The 21369-nt window shown below is 36.4% G+C and overlaps 1 protein-coding gene across 1 annotated transcript in view; it reads left to right on the plus strand.

Annotated features, from left to right (window-relative positions):
- OSTM1 (osteoclastogenesis associated transmembrane protein 1) overlaps nucleotides 1–21049 on the plus strand; it is a 35043-nt gene extending 13994 nt beyond the window's left edge. The window contains exons 3-6 of the mRNA XM_072831867.1: nucleotides 4037–4134; nucleotides 12790–12957; nucleotides 15229–15394; nucleotides 18984–21049. Coding sequence (XP_072687968.1) covers nucleotides 4037–4134; nucleotides 12790–12957; nucleotides 15229–15394; nucleotides 18984–19039 — 488 coding nt within the window. The 3' untranslated portion in view covers nucleotides 19040–21049. The remainder of the gene's footprint in view (nucleotides 1–4036; nucleotides 4135–12789; nucleotides 12958–15228; nucleotides 15395–18983) is intronic.
- Nucleotides 21050–21369: the final 320 nt, after the last annotated feature.

The raw sequence follows: 21369 nt of genomic DNA on the forward strand, positions 1-21369 counted from the left end.
TCTGTTGTTTTCTATAAAACTGGTTTTGTAAAACAGCAGAAATCTTTATACAAACTCCTAATGGATGCCAAATACTTTATCTAAAGATGCTAATAATTTCCATCATGATAATTTAGGTCTATGTATCTTAACTTGAATCCTCCACACCTTTAAAAATGCCTCTTGAGCTGATGCTTGAGCCCTCACTGAGAAAGAAGCTATGCTAATCTGTCCTTGATGAGACTGCATTGATTATCTGAGATGTGGAAAATTCATAATGACCACTTCACTTAGTGCTTATAGGAAGCTTTATTATTACTAATATTCCTTAACTTCCTAATTTCTAAAATATATAGTTTCTTACTGCTTATAATATTATGCTCCCAATTCCTGCAAAAGTATAAAAGAGGAATTTTACCGGGAGTTCCTTTATTTTAAATCAGAAAGTCAGGGCTCTTTAGTAATGAAGACATTTAAAATCCTATTGTATAAATGAACTCCTTTGTGCTTCATAATACCACTGTCTAATGATCATTGAAAAAATTTTGATGGTACTGCATTAATGTGGTACTCAACAAGATGACCAGTCTATATTAGCTTTTAGTTTAATTTTCAAATTATTTTAAATGAAAAGAAATAGCTGTCAGTAAAGTAGAAGAGATTAAGTTCTTTTGTTCAGAGGAAGCTTCCTTTATAAATTATTTTTTCATTTGTTTTTATTTTCCATAATTATCCTATAAACTACTTTTTTATAAAGAAATCATTTTTTTAAGAAATCGTTCCAATGACATACTGTGTATAGAAGAAATTGCCACTGCTCTCTTATGTTCACGTGCTTTATACTGCTTTTATAGGCAGTAGAGGGACACACACACCCATTAATTCCCTATAGTGTGTCAGTTGCAGTGACATGGCTCATTAACATAGATGTGCAATTGCTATGGATGAAATTGTATTCCCATTACTCCCTGCAAAATATCAACTATGAAAACAGAAAACCTGTTCGATCTTTTAGGCTAATATTCTAATATTCTACATATTTGTAGTTGTGTTTGTTTTTATATATTATATACTGCCTCATGCATAAAAGGATTCAAAGCTACTTTGTGGTGACATTAAACCAGCCTTAAGAGGCATTTATTTAAAAAAAAAAAAAGAAGAGGCATTTGTTTTATCTTTTTTAAAAAGAGAATTTAGTGAATGAACTTTTTGAAAGATGATAGAGCAACATTTTCAAAAAGAAAAAGTGATACAATAAAGAGACTATTTAATTGCAAGTCTGGAAGTGCATTTTGTATTTCAGGGCCTTACTAACCTGATGTATGATCTTCAGTGTATTACTTTATTTCTCTGAATGGGACTTACATTCTTGAGAAGATAAAGATGTGGAGAATGCAGAGTATAGGAGTTCAGGGAGGGAGACTCTAGGAATAGGTTCATCAGCAGAGCCCCATGCATACCAGGTGCACACCCACCCTGCACTAGCGCAGATGGTGATGAATAGAACTGAATTCTGGTTCAGCTTCTGGGGGGGCAGGAGTGCCTTTTTGTAATTAATCTAACCCAGAGAGGATGTCTGTTTTTAATGTGCACAGAGAAGTTTTAATGTGCTAGTTGCTCCTCTCCTTACCAGGTTTAAAGTTCATCTCAGCCACAAATACTAGTCAGTTGGTAGTAACTGCCCGAATCCTTGCATAGTGTAAGAGATCTATAGGTAGTGGAAGGATGAGCGGTGTCATGTATTTGGGTGATTCTCAGAATTGAACTGTAATGGTTTAGAATACAGATGTGAAGAGCACCTGGTTCTTGATCTTGGGGTGGTAAGTTTGAGCCCCACATTGGGTGTAGGGATTACTTAAAAATAAAATCTTAAAAAGGATATAGATGTGAATATTTTATTTATTTCAGTGTTTGCAAATGCAGGCTCAGGAATCAGACCGAATAGGATCTTCAGGTTTTCAGTACCAGTTTTATGGCCATAGCCAACTTCCTTAATTGCTCTAAGCCTGTGTTCCTTATTTAGGGAATGGCGATAATGATAGTGCCTGCCTCTTGATATTATAAGAGTTAGAGCATGTGCATCTCTCACGGTGTTTCATAGCCTAGTGTCTCCTATAGGGGACAGGAAAAAACCTCTTTCCTCTACCCATTTTAGGTTCTCTGGCTGGAACTCTATAACTTAGACTGGCCAGAAACAGAAGCTTATTAACATGTGTGACGCATGTGGATACTGTAGAGTACCCAGTGATAGGAGTGACATGGGAGTAATCCAAAGGGATGGTTAGAATTTGGGTTTATACATCATCTTAAGCTAATCAAAAGAAAAGGGCTTTGGGACTTCTGGGTGGAGGAGACAAGTTATCAGAAGGTGACTAGGAAAAGTATGCTAAACCAGGATTGTTTAGTCAAGTTGGTTATACACATTTAAGTTAGAGCTTCTCCATTGGTTAAAGAGTCCTCTTCTTCCTTTCACTGAGAAGAAGACATCTTTGCAAATGGAAATTTCCTTTATAAATGTAAATTTTATTTATTAAAATATAATGTGTTCCCTGTTTTTAGAGCTTTTTTCCTGCTTCTGGTTCCTAGTGGCCAATATGCAAGGAGCACCTGAGTGGTTTAGTCAGTTAAACAGCCAACTCTTTGATTTTGGCTCAAGTCATGATCTCATGGCTGTGAGATTGGCTCAGAGTCCAGCGCGGAGTCTACTTGAGACTCTTTCTCCTCCTCTCTTTGTCCCCCCTACCCCCAGCCCACATTTGCTCTCTTTCTCAAAGAAATAAATAAACCTTAAAAAAATAATAATCTACATGCCAAAGAGGCATATTTTGAGGGGGCTGTATTCAAGTCTCTTTCGTTACCTATTGGTCTATCTCTCATCCATTGAATTCTTTGTTTGCATTGCCACTTTTCTCCTGGATAATTGCAGTAGCTTCCTGTCCTGTCTCTCCACTTCCAGTTGAGAGAGATCATTTTAGATGGCCCTAAGTGGGTATAATATATGGCCATCGGTTGAAAGAGTAGGGTGGAGTAGGTACTAGAGAATAGAAAATATTGGGAACATCCCTTGTGGAATAATTGGTAAAGTGTCTACAAGGATTTTTTTGTGGCCCTGAGATTAGAATTGGAATTGAGTTGCTTAATTATGACCTTAGAATTTTCTATAATAGCATGCTACAAGCAGAATTGGGAGTAGAGAAAGTGAACGGAGATTATTCAGGGTTAGATTATCCAGGGTTTGTGAGTATGTGGAATGTAAAGAGAGCAAGGATTCCAGGAGAGTGAGATTGAAATGGCTGACCACAAGTTTCAGGATATGAAGCCAGCTACTTGCACCTATATCCTAGATACATAGAAAGCAAGAGGAATGAACTTGAGCTAATGTTAACCAAAAGTACCAAGTTGCAGAGGAATATCATTTATTTTAGCTTTTAAAAAACATGTAAAATGCTTCTCTTTGTTTCCAGACTTTACTTGAAGCCCCTTTATCAGTATTTTAGGCAAAATTCTTACCAGCTTGTTTCTTTGGTCCCACAACTCAATAGATTTGAAAGAACAAATTGAAAAAGGTGATCCTGTCAAGTTACAATAGAAGTGAAGGTGGAAGAGACACAGAACTACTAAATTTGACACAAAAGATGATCAAAAAGTATATGAATTTAGGTTAAATTAATGTAGGATAAACAGTCTGATGCCTAAACAACACTGAGAATAATACCCTTTTTAAGTCAGCATTTGATAGCTGATGTTCATGACTAAGACTTTGCAGCATATCAACAATCAATTTAAATTTTATTTAATGTATGTTTTTATAAAGGGAAGAGAATATGTGATTATTTTGAGATTTCTCTGAATATGGTTATGATACAAAAAATATATCTTTTAGAAACTAAAAGGGAGTAAGCTCATGTATTTGAAAAATTCTCTTACGTGGAACACATATGCTTGTTTGAACAAAGAATTACTATAGTTCGAAACAGAAGATGATAGTTTGAGAGATAAGTGACAGTTTATAATTGTTGCTGGAGATATATTAATATACATTTTTGTTTTTTGACAGATTGTTTAACAAACAAAAGTGAAGAATTATCAAATAGCACACTGTACTTCCTCAGTCTATTTAATCACACCTTGACCTGCTTTGAGCATAACCTCCAGGTATTTTTTATATGATACTTGAAATTAAAATGCTGCATTGTACATAGATGAGTAATAGATGAGTCAACTAATTTTTTAGCATTAATTGTTGATGTTTATCTATATACACAATGTAGAACAACAGTAAGTGGACCTGGATTTCTGCCTTTAGGAAAATCATCAAAACTGTACTTTTCTTATTTGTAAGGTAGGAACAGTAAAATCTATCCTGCCTACCTTCAAGTATTTTGTAGTGAGGATCCAATGAGATACTGGGTATGAACACAGTAACTTAGTCATGTGATTGTTTAATTAAAACACAATGTTTTTCTATCTGACAGTAACTTACCTTGACTTTGTTTATGCAATAAGGTATTATATTATGTAATGCAGTATATGATTCTACAGGCAGCTTATTCTTTGCCTCAATATTTGCTTAAACATTTTACCTATTTTAAAAGGCACTGTTAATAAAATAAAAGGCACTGTTTAGTGAGGTAACTTGAGTATTGAATTATAATGTAAAAGGTAGCCTTTAAGAAATGCACCTTGGGGTGCCTGCCTGGGTCTGTAGAGCATGTGACTCTTGATCTCGGGGTTGTGAATTCAAGCCCTATGTTGGGTGTAGAGATTACTTAAAAAATAAAATCTAAAAAAATAAAAAGAAAGAAAGAAAGAAAGGAAACCCACCCTTATAGGTTTTTGCTTTCTTTACTTCTGACCCTGTTGGTATTGATGGTGGTGATGAAGGGTGAGATTGGAACTCTGATAAAATCCTAGATTTGAAACTTGCTTAACAAGTAAGTAATCCCCACAAATAGATGTAAACATGTATAATATACATGTGATTTTCTCTGTAACCAATGTGATGACACAGAATTATGAATTTCCCTGCAAATAATAAGAACTGTTAAATAAGCAGTTCCCCAGATATCTTCTGCAAGGTGTTAACACATGGCCCATAAGAAAGGTTTAGTTTGGGGATCCCTGGGTGGCTCAGCGGTTTAGCGCCTGCCTTTGGCCCAGGGTGCGATTCTGGAGTCCCAGGATCGAGTCCCGCGTCGGGCTCCCGGCATGAAGTCTGCTTCCTCCTCCTGTGTCTCTGCCTCTCTCTCTCTCTATGTCTATCATGAATAAAGAAATAAATTAAAAAAAAAAAAAAAGAAAAAGAAAGGTTTAGTTTTCTAATAAGGTTGGGAAATGCTTTACTATAGGACTTCAGAACTTTAGTGGACTGATGTGTGTTGTAAAACTCCAAATAGTAATTATTGTATGCAGTGTATACTAAGTCTTTGTATACCAAGGCCTTTTGTTTACTCTTTTAAGTGTTGTGATGAATGTTTTATTAGGGAAATTAACATTTTTCCTGAGATATTAGTTGCAAATATTTTTCCGAGTTTGTTGTTTATTTTTATTGTGCTTTTCTTTTCGTTATGAGGAAATTTTTAATTTTTATATTATCAAATTTATCAAAAAATTTTTTGATAGCTTTCAGACTTGGTGTCATGTCAGGTTTTTCCCACTTTGTAATTATTTTTAAAAATTTCTCCTGTGATTTCTTTTAGTAATTTTATGGTTTTATTTTCTGCATTTAAACATCTTTTCTCTATCTGAAATTTATTTTGATGTAAGATATGAGGCATAGCTCCAATTCTTTTTTTCCTCATGAAATGAATTGTAGAACCAAGTAAAAAAAAAAATTCAGTCATTTTAAGATTTTATTACAAGTGCATTACATTTTAGATTCATCATTTGGAAATAATTGACATATTTATGATACTGAACTTTCCTATCTAGGAATATGGTATATTCTCTTTTTATTGCGGTAAAATAGAATATAAAGTTTACCATGCTACCATTTTGGGTGTACAGTTCAGTGGCATTAGTATATTCACACTGTTGTGCAATAACCACCATCCATCTCTAGAAGTTTTTCAAACTAAAGCTCTGTATCCCTTAAGCAGTGATTCCCCATGTCCTCCTTTAGCCCCTGGCAGCCACCATTATTCTCTCTTTTTTTTTTTTTTTTTTAATGTCCTCTAGCACAGTCTTACTGATTTATTTAAATTTTGCATAGGTTTTATACATTTCTGAAGTTTATTCCAACGTATTTTATCACATTTGGTGCCCCCACTACAGATTTTTACTGTTTACTTTATTTTAAAATGTTTTATTTTGGAATAATTTTAGATTTACAGAAAAGTTGCATAGGTAATGCAGAGAATTCCTGTATAATGCTGACCCGTTTCCCCAGATGTTAACCTATATATGTTACTATGGTATATTTGTCAAAACTAAGAAAGCAACATTGGTACAGAACTATTAACTAAATGCCAACTTTATTCTGATTTTACCACTTTTTCCACTAATGTCCTTTTTCTGTCTAAGGATCCATTCCAGGATAATAAGTAACTGGTCACTTCTTAAAGATTTCTATAATATATGTAGCTACATTCCCTTTCTTGTTCCAAATGCTATTTTTTGTGAGTTCTTTCTTCCCTTGAGTTTTCTTTAGGCTTGTTAAAGGTACATTCGTTTTTATTGATCTTTCAAAAACTTGTGTTTGGTTTTACTCACTAGTTCCTGGTTTTTTAAAAATCTTAATGTGTTTGTTTATTCTTTGGCATTTATTAATTCCTCCTATGATCTTTCAGTTCATTTTGTCATTTTTCTAGTTCTTTGAACTGAATGCCTAACATTTCCAGCTTTTCTTGCTCAACAATAAAATAATTTTCAGATTGTAAAGTTTATAATTTTGGCCTTTCCAATAATAGATTCTGATATAAAGGGAATACATTGCATTTGTCTTTAAATTTCCAATTTTAATTCTGATTTGTTCTTTGACTTAAGAGTTTTTTGGAAGATTATTTTTTAATAGCAGTGACATGATTTTTTTGTTTATTTGCATTTGTACATCTTTTTTTTTTTTAATTTTTATTTATTTATGATAGTCACAGAGAGAGAGAGGCGGAGACACAGGCAGAGGGAGAAGCAGGCTCCATGCACTGGGAGCCCGACGTGGGACTCGATCCCGGGTCTCCAGGATCGCGCCCTGGGCCAAAGGCAGGCGCCAAACCGCCGCGCCACCCAGGGATCCCGCATTTGTACATCTTAAGTTTTATTGAAATTGTGACCAGTAAATGTAGCCTGCCTATATTTTGGAATTTATTGAGATATCTTTGTGATGTGATAATCAATTATTAAAAATATATTTTTTTGAAGATTTATTTATTTTGGAGAGCACAAGTGAGAGGGGCAGAGGGAGAGTGAGAATCTCAAGCAGACTCTGTGCTGATGGCAGAGCCCAACATGGGGCCTGATCTCCGTATCCTGAAATCATGACCTGAGCTGAGATCAAGAGTCGGACTCTTGCCCAGCTGAACCACCTAGGCACCCCTGAAGGTTTCATTATGTAGGCAATCATGGTTAACGGTGCCTAATTCAGTCTTTAGCTCCTCTTTCCTCCTTAGAGGTCAGAGGTGGGGCTGAGAGTTCCAACCCCCTGATCGTGCTTTGGTCTTTCTGGTGACCAGCCTTCATCCTGTAGCTATATAGGGACCCCTGGCCAGTAGTCATCTCATTAGCATGCAGAGGCACTCTTTCACTCTGGGTATTCCAAAGGTTTTGGGAGCTATGTTCCAGGATCCAGGGAGAAAGACCAAATATCTATTTCCCATTATACCACACTTAGCCTCCTGCAGACTCTGACAATTTCTCAGTCTTTCCCTGTTTTCATGACTGATAATTTTGAGGAATACTGGTTAAATATTTTATAGAATGTTCCTCAATTTGGGTTTGTCCCCAGTTTCTCTTATGGTTACACTGGGACTGTGGGTTTTGGGGAAGAACACTACAGAAGTGAAGTACTTTTCTGATCACATCCTGTCAGAGATATAGTCTGTCAACATGATTTATTCCTGATGACGTTATCCTGATCACCTGGACAGGGTAGCACTTGCCCCATATCTTTAATGTAAAGTTACCTTTTGCTTCCTCTTTCCATATTCCATACTTTGGAAGTAAATTACTAAGTAACAGGAATGGGGGCTGGGGAAATTAAGCTTTAAGTCCTGGAGGGGTGAGCATTTACTTAAATATTTAGAAATCTTTCTATAATGAAGATTTGCCGCTTCTTCCACATTTATTTATTTATATCAGTATGGGCTTGTGGACATTTATTTCATACCATTGGCTGTAATTAATTTTTAAAAGCTCTCTCCTATTCACTGAATGAATTCTTTTTCATTAGGGCATTTACTCTGATGTCTACTAATCTGTTTTCCCTTTGAATCATTTTATTTGCTTTTCTTTCCTTATATATTTTGTTTTCTTTTTATGTTCATTGTTAGGCTCATCTTACTTTCTTATATGCTTAGGTGGTCAATGTAATAGGGTGGTTGTACCAGGTTGGGAGGGCTGGAAGAAATCTCTCTCTGTCCGTATAGAGTTTGGTTTCTATAGCTTGGTTTTCAAAAATCCCCTCAGGCAGGCCCTACGTACCCTATGTACTCACTTATTCATTCAACAAATATTTATTGGGCACTGATTATGTGCCAGGAGGCAGTGTTCTAGGACACTGAGGATAGAGCAGTAAACAAGGTGGGTAAGATTTCTGTTCTTACAAACTATGTCCTAGTAGGGGTATGATTAATAACAAAGAAAGAAGGTAATTTAAGAGTAATGAGTCCTGGAAAAGGAGTGTAGTATACTACTTTAGATTGAGTGGGCAGGGAGTACCTCTCTGAATAGGAGAATTTTGAGATGATCTAAAGGTTGAGATAGAATCAGCCACAGGAAGAATATTTTCCTTAGAAGCAAGGATAAAGACCTTGGGGAAGGGAGTGAGGTTGGTATGTGCAAAAAATAGGAAGGAGGCCTGTTTGGCTGGAGCACAGTGGGCATACGTGAATGAGATATGGGGAGATAGGCAGAAGCCAAATCATGTAGAGCTTTGCAGAACAAAGGAAGAAATACGGATTGAATTTTAACACAATGGGAAGCCATTTAAATCAGGAATGTGGCGTGATATGAATTGCATGTTAAAATAGCACTGGCTGCCCTGTGGAGAAACTCAGTTGAACCTAGGCAAGAATGGAAAGAAGGAACCTAATTAAGAGGCTGTCACAGGAGAGAGATGGTGTGGACTGGGGTACTGGCTGCAATGTTGGAGAAACGTAGATCAGTTAAGGATGTGTTTGGGAAGTCTGTCTAACAGGACTTGCTGATAGATTGGGTAATTCCTGGGAGTAGTGAAGGCTGATCAGCGAAGGAAGGAGAAGAACCAGGATTATCCTAGGCTTTAGGCTCTGAGTAGCTGAGAGGAGGATGGTGGAGCCACAGGAAAGACTGGTTGCAAAGTATTGGGGATTAAGAATTCTGTTTTGAACAAGTTAATATGAAATAGCTATTAAGTTGAGATGTCAAATGGTGTTTTAAATGAAATTGGAGCTCAGGGGAGAAGTGTGAGCTTGAGAATCATCAGATCAGGTACAGATGATATTTAAAGCTGTGAAACCGGATATGAGTGAATGAAGCTATAATTGGTAATAAAGAGGCCCTAAAGACTGAGTCCTGGGGATATCCAGTGCTTTAATTTTTTTTTTTTTTTTTATGATAGTCACACAGAAAGAGAGAGAGAGAGTCAGAGACATAGGCAGAGGGAGAAGCAGGCTCCATGCACCGGGAGCCTGATGTGGGATTCGATCCCGAGTCTCCAGGATCGCGCCCTGGGCCAAAGGCAGGCGCTAAACCGCTGCGCCATCCAGGGATCCCAATATCCAGTGCTTTAAAGGTGGGGTGTGTATATGTGTGTGTGTTTGAGAGGGGAAGGGAGCCAGCTAAAGAGATAGTGGTGTACCCAGGACACAGGGGTGCAAGAGCACCTGGCTCCAAGGGTCCCAAACAGACCAGGTTTGGCCACTGCTGACAAAATCCAAAGGCAGAGAAATGAGTGGCAGTGAAACAAGAAAGGAATTTACATGAGTCCAACACAGGGAAGATGGGAGACTAGCCTCTCAAAGACTGTCTCCAAAGTGCCAAAACTACTAGGTTTTTATAAGGAAAATGTGGGGCAAAAGTGTGTGGGTACCTGCAGGCAGGCTTTGAAGGTCAAATGGACCATTGTCGTGGAGTCCATCCCTGGTGGGGTCTCATAGGCTCAGGGTGGTCCTTATGGCTTCAGGAGGTAGTTTCATTTATCATCAGGGGATACTCTGCCCTCAGGGTCTTCCACCAGAGCCAGAGCCAAGAGACAAATGGGAAAGAAGAACCCAGCTAGAAAGTTTGAAGTCAAAGGGAGGCAGCCAAATGGCAGCCAGATCTTTCGATGGTAGCAATGAAATTGGTGACATTGGCTGTGGCAGTAGCTCCAAGCTTAGTGACTGAGCAAGGATGTAGGTTTAAATTCCAGACCAGATCTATTTTGGGTAGTAAGTGCTTGCAGATGGCTTCTTTGGAAACCTGGGCTGCCTGGTGGCTCTGAAAAGACTGCTTTTTGTGGATGGATCTGCAGGCAAGGTAGGGCTACTATTCTGGCCTATTGCATCTCTAGAGGACAGCGGGTGGGCACAGAAGATAGACGTTCACAAGAGACTGTCGTTCTGGTTGGTTCCTCTGGGACTCGTGTTGTAGCTTGTATACAACCTTCCTGTGATGAGAGTTGTGTGTCACACCTTTATAATTTAGGTGCTATTCAGGTGCCTGGATTTATCTTTCTTTTCTTGAATCTCTTCAGTAAAGAAGTCAGGACACAAGGGCACATGCTGTGTCATCCTCTTCCCACAATCCTAATTCCTCATTCCTGTTAAACACTGCAGAGCTTTTTACCATTTGGTTATGCCACCATTTATTCAGTCAGTCCCTATATTGATGAAGATTTTTATTTGGTTTAGTATTTTAGTGTTACAAACATGTTTTTTTTTTTTTTTTTCAAATAACTTGGAATATTTGTATGACTTTACCTGTCTGGTATTTTCCTAGAATTGATATTACTCTGTTAAAAGATATGTGCATTTTAAATTTTCATATCAATGGCTAAATTACATTCCCCCATCAAGGTTCTGTGCTCAATTTTTGATTGAACACATTTAGCTAAATGCACAATTGTTCTGTGAAAAACAGGCCATGTGCTATTTCTTGTGGCAGGACTGAGGAGACTTAGTTTCTTTGTCAAACAGATGGTGAGGGTAGCATTGTGTGTGTGTTTGTGGGATGGGGGTACATCGGTTTAATTCCTTTAAGTTTTCCTTTCCTCTTTCATTCTAATATTCAGTTAATATTATTTTTTTATGCTATAAGGTAAAGAATAAGGGGAATAGAAAGTAAGAATGTGAACTGACTGGTTAGCAGACTTGTCCTTAAAAAGGCAAGTGTCAGTCCGGGAAGTAGAAAAGATTGAGATTCAGTAATACAATATCTTATATCCATTACCTTCATTTTAGGTTATGTAATTCTTTGTCCCTTTTTGTTGACTAGAGAGGTCTGGATTACAAGCCTTAGGGTAAGAGGATTGAGTGGGGATGTAGTTTTAGTGTCTTTTCCTTCTCCGTTAATAAAGTCTTCTGTCTTTCTGTCTCTCTCTTTTTTTTTTTTATAAAAGTTTTATTTATTTATTTGAGCCAGCGAAAGAACACACACAGGGGGGAGCAGCAGAGAGAGGGGAAAGGCAGGCTCTCTGCTAGGCAGGGAGAGAACAGGGTTCAATCCCAGGACCCTGAGATCATGACCTGAGCAAAAAGAAAATGCTTAACCGACTGAGCCACCCAGGTGCCCCAAGTCCCTTCTGTTTCAATAAGGCAGATTTCACTGTTAAAGTCAGCCCAGGCAAGGGCCTATTTTATTTATTCTGTGAAAATAGGATAGACATATGAATGACCAGATAATTTAGGAAATTTTTGGTATTTAGGCATCTGAGCTATATTGTTCTGTTATCAGTGGATAGTGCAGTAGTTTTTCTTTTTCTTTCCTACTCTTTCTTTCTTTCTTTCTTTCTTTCTTTCTTTCTTTCTTTCTTTCTTTCTTTCCTTTTATTTATGATTTTATTTATTTATTCATGAGAGACAGAGGCAGAGACACAGGCAGAGGGAGAAGCAGGCTCCATGCAGGGAACCTGACGTGGAACTTGATCCCGGGTCTCCAGGATCACATCCTGGGCTGAAGGCAGCGTCAAACCGCTGAGCCACCTGGGCTGCCCCTCTTTCTTTCTTTTTAAAGATTTTATTTATTTTAGAGAGAGAGAGAGACAATACAGGCTGGATGGAGAGAGAGAAAGAGAATCTCAAGCAGACTGTACACTGAATGTGGATCCTGCTGTGGGGCTCGATCCCTTGACCCTGAGATCATGACCTGAGCCAAAGCCAAGAGTTAGATGCTTAACTGACTTTGCCACCTGGGTGCCCCTGGTTTTCGAAATTTAAGGGCAACTAGAAAGTGCCAAAGATTTTGCTATGTGCTTTTCATACCAGGTATCTAATCCTTGAGGCCTATAATACAGGTAGTGGTAGCAATATGTTATAGATGATAAAACGGAGGCTCAGAGTGATTTACTATGCTATATAACATCACCACTCAGCACTTTAAATGTACTATATTGTTTCCTGTCCTCTAGGAGGGCAAATAGCTTATGTTAAAAAGATATAATATTTATTATGTGTATTACATGTGCCTTTGACATTTTAGGGGAGCATTCACAGTCTTCTGCAGTTAAAGAATTATTCAGAAGTTTGCAAAAACTGTCGTGAAGCATACAAAACTCTGAGTAATTTGTACAATGAAATGCAAAAAATGAATGAACTTGAGAATAAGGCTGAATCTGGAACACACTTATGCATTGATGTGGAAGATGCAGTAAGTAATTTACTTCTGATATGATATGTGTTTGGCAGTGTTGTTGATTGTGCTTTTAGTATCATTATCCTTTTTAGAGGTATATTGGATCTGCATATGCTGTCTTCAACTAGAAATAACTGGTTATAAGTAGTAAAGTTTTAGAATATCCTGATCTATCAAACTAAAATGGATATAAATCAAGTACTTCATAAATGAGTTGATAATTGTTACATTTGGTTTTTAAGTTTGATGATGGGTGTCATTTTCAGAGGCATAGGTGTTACATGTTTACATTTCAGTCTTTTGTGTACTTGTTGCTGATTAAAGAAGTCTCTGGTTTACTATCATGTGTTTCTGAAGCCATTTCTTAATTACTGTTCTTATCCCGTTGCTTTTATTCTTTATATCTATTATCATCTGAAAATTTTAATTTGTTTACTTATAGTCTGTCACCCCTCAGTAAAATATAAGCCCCACGAGGACAAGGACCTCATGTCCTTTTTTGTTTACTGTTCAGTATTTTAGAACAGTGCCTAGCACATGGTAAGCCTTTGGTAATATGTGTTGATTGGTCAATGAACAAGCTTTTTCCTCCATTGTATAGGCTGATTTCATATGGGGCACCACTAGATGGCAATCATGCCTTTTTATGGGACTAGGATGCCTGAATTTTGAGGCATCAAAGAAGTGGGAATTATTAGTTCAAAATGGAAAGCTTATGGTCAAAATTGATGAACCTAATGCTTGAGAATGATGAATGTGAATAGCAGCTGTGAACTATAGTGTATCAATAATATTCAAGATGGCGAAAAGGACTTATCATCAAACTTAAAATGGATGCACTATGGGGATTTTGGGCTTTTACTGCTCTAATGTCTGGATTAGTACCTGGCTTCCAGTAAGCTCTCAATGAAGAATAATTGTCTACTTCATAATTTTTAAGATAAAGAAAAAATATTGATTCTCTGACAGAAGTTGGATTACACAGGAAATCAACCTGGCCACCTGTTTTAGAACATCTTTCTTATAATAAGCAAAACTTACAGTAAACATACAAAGCACCACTTGCAAACTGTATCTTAAAATTTAGGCAAGAACCTTTTTCTACATTAAATTTGATAGTTTCCTTATGTCACTTAGCATGTTTGACAGAAACCATGAGCTCAATGAAAATGAGGTATTGCTGCCTCTAAATGTATCTGTTTTTAATGTGTACTGCTAAATAAGATATTATATAATAAAGTTTCCATGACTCATTAGATATTATGTACTTGAAAAATTGTTTGCCATATGAATCTTTCTTTTTTTTAAATTTTATTTATTTATTAATGAGAGACACACAGAGAGGTAGAGACACAGGCAGAGGGAGAACCAGGCTCCTCCATGCAGGGAGCTGGATGTGGGATTTGATGAAGGCAGATGCTCAACCACTGAGCCATCCAGGCGTCCCCATATGAATCTTTCATAATATCTTAGACAAGATACTAAACATTTCATCAATATCATCTCTTGAAGAGAAGCTGTATTTAGTTGACATTTTTTATTTCTATTCTAAAAATACTGCAACAAACTGTGAGATTATACATGTAACATATGAAAAAAAATTTTTTTTGTTTTTATGAGCCTTTCCTCCACCCAGTTTTATTGAAGCATAGTTGACAAATAAAATGATAATAAAGTGTACAATGTGATAATTCAATATACACACATTATGAAAGGGTTCTTATAGTCGAGTTAACACACCTGTCACCTCACAGAGTTACCCTTTTCAGTCTTTTTTAATAAATGAAGCATGGTCTAACCATATTCCTATTGATATAACTTCTCTAAGATCTATGAAAAGTTGGCAATCTCTGGATGGTGTTATGAATTTAGGATATGAAATTTCCATATGGATATAAGCTTATATAATAACCTTGAACCAGCTCATTTCCCTGGCAGAAGAAATTGTCTTCAACAATCAATAGATTATTTTTTTTAAAGATTTTATTTATTTATTCATGAGAATACACAGAGGAGAGAGAGAGAGGCAGAGACACGGGCAGAGGGAGAAGCAGGCTCCATGCAGGGAGCCTGACGTGGGTCTCGATCCCAGGTCCAGGATCACGCCCTGGGCTGAAGGTGGTGCTAAACCACTGAGCCACCCAGGCTGCCCCGATCAATAAATTTTTTAAGGGATATATAGTTAGTCTAAATTCTGGATGCCTGTTATGATATTAATAAAATAATTGTATAAATTGAAGACAAAGTAAATGTGAAATAAAATAATTTTATTTGTTATTGTTCCAGATGAACATTACTCGAAAACTTTGGAGTCGAACTTTCAATTGTTCAGTCCCATGCAGTGACACAGTGCCTGTCATTGCTGTTTCTGTGTTCATTCTCTTTCTACCGGTTGTCTTCTACCTTAGTAGCTTTCTTCATTCGGAGCAAAAGAAACGTAAACTCATTCTACGTAAGTTCCTTTTTATAACTTTATTTTTTTAGCTAAAACCTGTATTTTAAAAACTTAAACCTGTTTTAGAAATGATGTATATTCTGAAAACTGAAAATGTATTAGGCTAAAATAGCTCTTTGCTTCAAATTTTACAGTTATGCTTACTAATGGAAGAAATGTGTAAGAAGTTTACAATTATAGATAATCAAAAGTCAACATATAGTGTCTTTCAGATGTTTTTGTTGAGGAAGCTTGGAATAAGGTTGGCCACAACAGAAGAATAGCAACAAAGGTTTTTTGGACCTGAAATGGCCATAGGAGGAAGAGGGAGACAGCTCTTAGGTCCATTGAAGCCATGGAAGAGCCACCTAGAAGACATCTAAAAAGGCAGGGAGAAACTATAGTGAACACACAGACAATTTGTTCATGAACAATTTGGAATCGTAGTTGCAAGGTCATTACTTGACATACAGCATGTGCTCAACACATATTCCCCATCAAATAGGACAAGCAGAAAAAGCACTAACTAGAAGATCTCATAAAGCTGAAGAAGAGTGGCTTCTAAGTCTCATGGTTTCTTATTTATTAACAGAAGGAAGATATGGGCTTATCCCTTAATAATTTTAATTTTTAAAATAGAGAATGTCTTTTGTAGAAAAAAGTTTTTTTCCTCTTAAATATTAGTCCTGGTCTAGGAACCTATGATATAAAAATTCTTTCCCTTATAAATTTCTTTCTTTCTTTCTTTCTTTCTTTCTTTCTTTCTTTCTTTCTTTCATTCATTCATTCAAGAAAGAGAGAACACAAGGGAGGAGGAGAGGGAGAGGAAGAGAGAATCTCAAGCAGACTCGGTGCTGAGCACGGAGCCTGAAGTGGGGCTCAATCCCACAACCCTGAGATCATGACAGGAGCTGCAGTCAAGAATCAGATGCTTAACTGACTGAGCCACCCAAGCACCCATCTTATAAATTTCTTGCTAGCCTTTCTTCATAGTTTATTTAACCTCACTTCTAGTATATCTAACTAAAAAAAAGGTTACTTGCAGATCAGTTTGAACTGGATTTGTAATGTCACCTTGAAAAGCTAGGTAATAGAGGGAAGAGCCTTTAATATGAGTGTATTTAGTAAAGCTTTTCACAAATTGCTAGCGTTCTGTAAAATAGGAAATAACCTGGTCTTAAAAGCACTTATTTAGAATAATAACAATGTATTGCAGGGACCTTACTATTGAGAAATTTTATTTTTCAGGACTTGGTGTACTTTTAGAGTTCAGCATCTTAATTACTTTGTAATTTAACTCTGTGGAGGATATTTACTGCTTCAGATCAGGGTTTTTGTTTGTTTTCTAAATCACTACCATTCATTTGTATAAGCCACAAACCTTGTTATCTTTAATTTCTTCTTTTATTTCCCATTCCCATATTCTCTTCCCCACCCTTTTCCCACTCCATCAGCAAGTACTGACAGCCCTACTTTTCCAAAAATGTATCTTAAATTATCATTTCTCTACCTCCACTGATAATACCCTACCGCAAGCCACCCCATCTCCTGTCCGCCCTAATGCAGGAGTCCCTTAACTGGTATCCCTGCTTCCATTTTTCTGACCCACTACAATCCATTCTCTGTATAGTAGCTAGAGTAACTTTTTAAACACAAATCTTACTATGCTTTTCTCCCACTTGAAACCCTTCATGTGTTCCTGTTGCATCTAGAATAAAATTGAAACTTATTTCTAAGCTATGTGTGACCTGGCCCCCCATCTATCTTTCTAAACTCATTGTACCCACTCCTCTCTTTGCTCATGTTGCTGTATGGAAGCAGCCTGGCCATCTTTCTGCTCCTCTCAAACACCCCCAGACTCATTTATACTGCCCACCCCCAAAGCTCTTGTACTGGCCCCTCCCCACCTTCCTTGACTAGCTTCTTGTCATCCAGGTCGTAGGCCAAAGATTACTTACTCAAAGATACCTTTTATGACCCCCATCCTAAGAATTCATCCTTCTTTTAATTCTCCTATATCCATTATCTTTCTTTAATGATATTTCTTTGACTTTTTCATTTATTTTCTACCTTATTTATTCCTCCTGACTCAACTGTAGAGTTGAGAAATCAGAACAAGGTAAACATTTTGTTTATCTTGGTCATTACTCTATCATCAACATGTAGAAAGTACTGGGCCTATCATAGGTGCTCAAAAATACTCATTGAGTGGGATGCCTGGGTGGCTCAATGGTTGAGTGTCTGCCTTTGGCTCAGGTCATGATGCTGGTGTCCTGGGATCGAGTCCTGCATTAGACTCCTGCAGGGAATCTGCTCCTCCCTCAGCCTCTGCCTCTGTGTCTCTCATGAATAAATAAACAAAATCTTAAAAATATATATATTCATTGAGTAAAAGAACATTATATTTAATGGTAGCATTTCCTAGAGTATGTTTCTTAAAATACTGGTCCTGTGAAATTCCTTTGTATGATCTTCATAATGTACCTGAATATAAATTAAAGGCTCTAAGTTGACATTCCCAAAACTTAACAAAAATCCCCATTTGTTTCCATCCTTGAGCACATATCAGAATTGTCTGCCGAGCTTTAATGCAAAATAAAGAAGCAGATGCCTGGGTGCCATTGCAGACCTTCTAAACCACAACCTCTGCTCTCATGTTGAAAACCTCTAAAGTAAAGGGATTCCTGATTATCCAATATAAGATACCTTTACTATGACACACTTGTTTTTCGTTTCTGGAATATGAGAAATATTCATGTTTAACTATAAGCACCAACATTACCAAGCGAAATAGCATGATTTTCTTTATTAACTCTATAACTCAGTCCCATTAGCATCAAAATCAAAATTGATTGTACATATTTTATTAACAGCCATATATATTTGTCTATGTGTCTGTGTATGTGTGTAATACAACTCACTTTTCTTTGTTAGCCATTAAATTTTTTCAACTTCTTTTTGAGTTTTTTTTTTTTTATATTACAGAATTATCTTAAGAGAAATCTAGATTTGGATTTCTAACTTAGACTTTTATTTTTTTTAAAGATTTTATTTATTTATTCATAGAGACAGAGAGAGAGAGAGAGAGAGAGAGAGAGAATGGCAGAGACACAGGCAGAGGAAGAAGCAGGCATCATACAGAGAGCCTGACGTGGGACTTGACCCAGCGTCTCCAGGATCATGCCCCGGGCTGCAGGCGGCGTTGAACCGCTGTGTCACCGCTGTGTCACCGCTGTGTCACCGGGGCTGCCCTCTAACTTAGACTTTTAAATACATAATTTTATTATTGTACTTTATGGCACTTCCATTTTCTAAGTAGAGTACTCTTACCTACATTACATATTTGAGATTATGATGTTCAAGATGAAATAAATTATATCTGTTTTATTTGGTACCGCTTCTAACAAAATCATGTGCAGCTTCAAGCAAAGTTATATTTTTTGAGGTTGATAGAAAAAAAACAGGCTTAGCTTTTAATTCTTAGAAGATTGAATCTATTGAATCTATTCAAACATGGAATTAATAGATGAATACTATAGTTTACATAAAAATAACGAATTATGTTTAGAGAATTTAAATTAAAATATAATATTTTTTATTTTTCTAGCCAAACGTCTCAAGTCCAGTACCAGCTTTGCAAACATTCAGGAAAATTCAAACTGAAATCTAGAAAATAGAGAATTAACATCATATGCCATGGATGGATGCTGGAAGATACAGCTTGGTTCAAAAGAAGATTAACTGATTCGACAAGTCAACTTCCTCAGAAATGCAAGGACTTCAGATTTATTTTTAAATAAGAATTTTCCATTTTTCTTTCCTTTTCCATCCCTTTTTTTAAGAGTTTAGGTATTTTAAATTTCCAGGCCTAGCAATGTTGTCTATGTTAAAATGTATTTGTTACAATAACAAAAGATGCAAGAACAATCTTCATTTTATTTTGTAGCATAGTTCTACTATTTGAGACTTCTGGTATCTCCTTATTAACATAGTATATAAGTAGCAAAGTTTTTGAAAACTAACATTTGAAAATTAATCAGTTATAGCAAAGACTTTGGGAAAAGAAATATACTTGCCAAAAAGTAGCAGGTCCAAAGATTAATTTAAATTACTCACCATTGCAGTATTATTGTTACATATGTATTTAATATGTCATACATTACAAATAATATGTAATTCAATCCCTAGTTTACTTAATGTCATTTTTGAAACCACTAATTATAAACTCCCTAACAATTTTTAGAAGCAGGAAGGCACATTACATTTGTCTTTGTAGAAAGATTTATGGAAACTGGTTTCTTACTTAACTTTTACAAATAGTATTTTGCACCTTATTTTGCTTTTATTTTATAAGTAATTTGAAATCACTGGACTGCTGTATTATATTCAGGGCAAGATGGATTCTTTTTCTACCAGGGATTTGCATTGTGAATTACATTAAGTTATTTGGCAATTTGTAATTTATTACTATTGTAAATCAAACGTAGTGTTATCACAATATATTTAAGTTGTGATTTTTTCAATGAAGATTCTCTTGGGTTATGTGGAGATTTTTGGAGGGGAGAGATAGGAAGGGTGCAAATAACTTGAGGTTCAGAAAATAGATAGGGAGAGACCTGAGGGGATGCTCACTCACTGTAAGACTGTTGAATGATTCATGTTGAAGGCATGAGTTAAAATGAGAGAATGATACATAAAGCAGTTAGGTTAAGATGCTTATTTTTTTCTAAATTATTTAGATCAGATAAACATGATATGATGGAAATGAAGTCAGGTATTTCACTATCAGAAAGCAAATTCTATTTTGGAATGTTTATATCAACCTTTTTTTTTTTTTTTTTTTAAAGAAAAGCGTCATTTCAGAATTGGTCACAGCTTTTTTCCTCAGGTTTTTAGTAGGTATTTCATTTGTTAATTCCTTCTTTCTTGGTGGAAATAGGCTTTGTTTTAAATGTTGAGAATGTGAAGCCTGCTCTATATAGAAATGAGAGGTTAAATAGTACAAGAATTTTAATCCCTTTGTATACTATGAAACGCTCTATAAAGAGACAAGAATGTGTTTTTAATTTTTTTTAATGTTTACTGTATATGCAGAACAAACAAGAAGGCTCATCTTTGGATTTGTAACATATCCAAAGGCTGTTACAGTTTTTCTAGTCTGCTGTGATCCATTTAAAATGTGCTGGGGTTTATTCTAGTGTCACTGCTCATGCTGCTGATACTAATGGCACTATCTTGATTTGAAGCATATAGTTGAGGGCCATTGAAAGCAATCTTTCATTAATGCAGATAAAAGCAGTTTACATATGCAGAGTTACAAAATGGCATATCTGAATCTGTAAGTAATGACTCTCTGATCACCTTTCAATGTTACATATTTCTAAAAACCATTGCTTTTGGATATGGTTGCTAATAAGCACTTTAGAAAAGAAAAAAAACACCTCTACTATTTTTCTGGTCGGGTCATTGCTCTTTAGAAGTAGCATCAGCAATAGATTTCAAAAATAAGTAGTAAGCATTACACTAAAGTGTGTAAATACTTCATTTTTTAGTCATATTGAAAAATTCTTTGCATAGTTTTAAATTCTGAGACACATAGTATAGTATATGTGTATGCATAAGATCATCTTCAGCTTTTTGACACTTTGAAATAAAGAAAGTAATTTAAGGAAATTGCAGTGCCATATTTGCTTTTTTTGTTTTGTTTGGAGAGAGAGAGAGCAAGTGGGGTGGGGAGGGGGAGAAGGAGAGGGAGAGGGAGGAAGAGAATTCTAAGCAGGCTCCATGCTCAGTGTGGAGCCCAGTGCAAGGCACAATCTCACAACCCCAAGACCATGACCTGAGCCCAGATCAGGAATCGGATACTTAACTGACTGAACCACCCAAGCATCCCAAGCCATATTTGAGTTTTAAATATGTATTTAAAACTTCAGATGTCAGGATGCCTGGGTGGCTCAGTGGTTGAGCATCTGCCTTTGGCTCAGGGCGTGATC

The sequence above is a fragment of the Canis lupus genome, chromosome 7 (assembly GCF_048164855.1).
Source record: "Canis lupus baileyi chromosome 7, mCanLup2.hap1, whole genome shotgun sequence".
Classification (NCBI taxonomy): domain Eukaryota; kingdom Metazoa; phylum Chordata; class Mammalia; order Carnivora; family Canidae; genus Canis; species Canis lupus.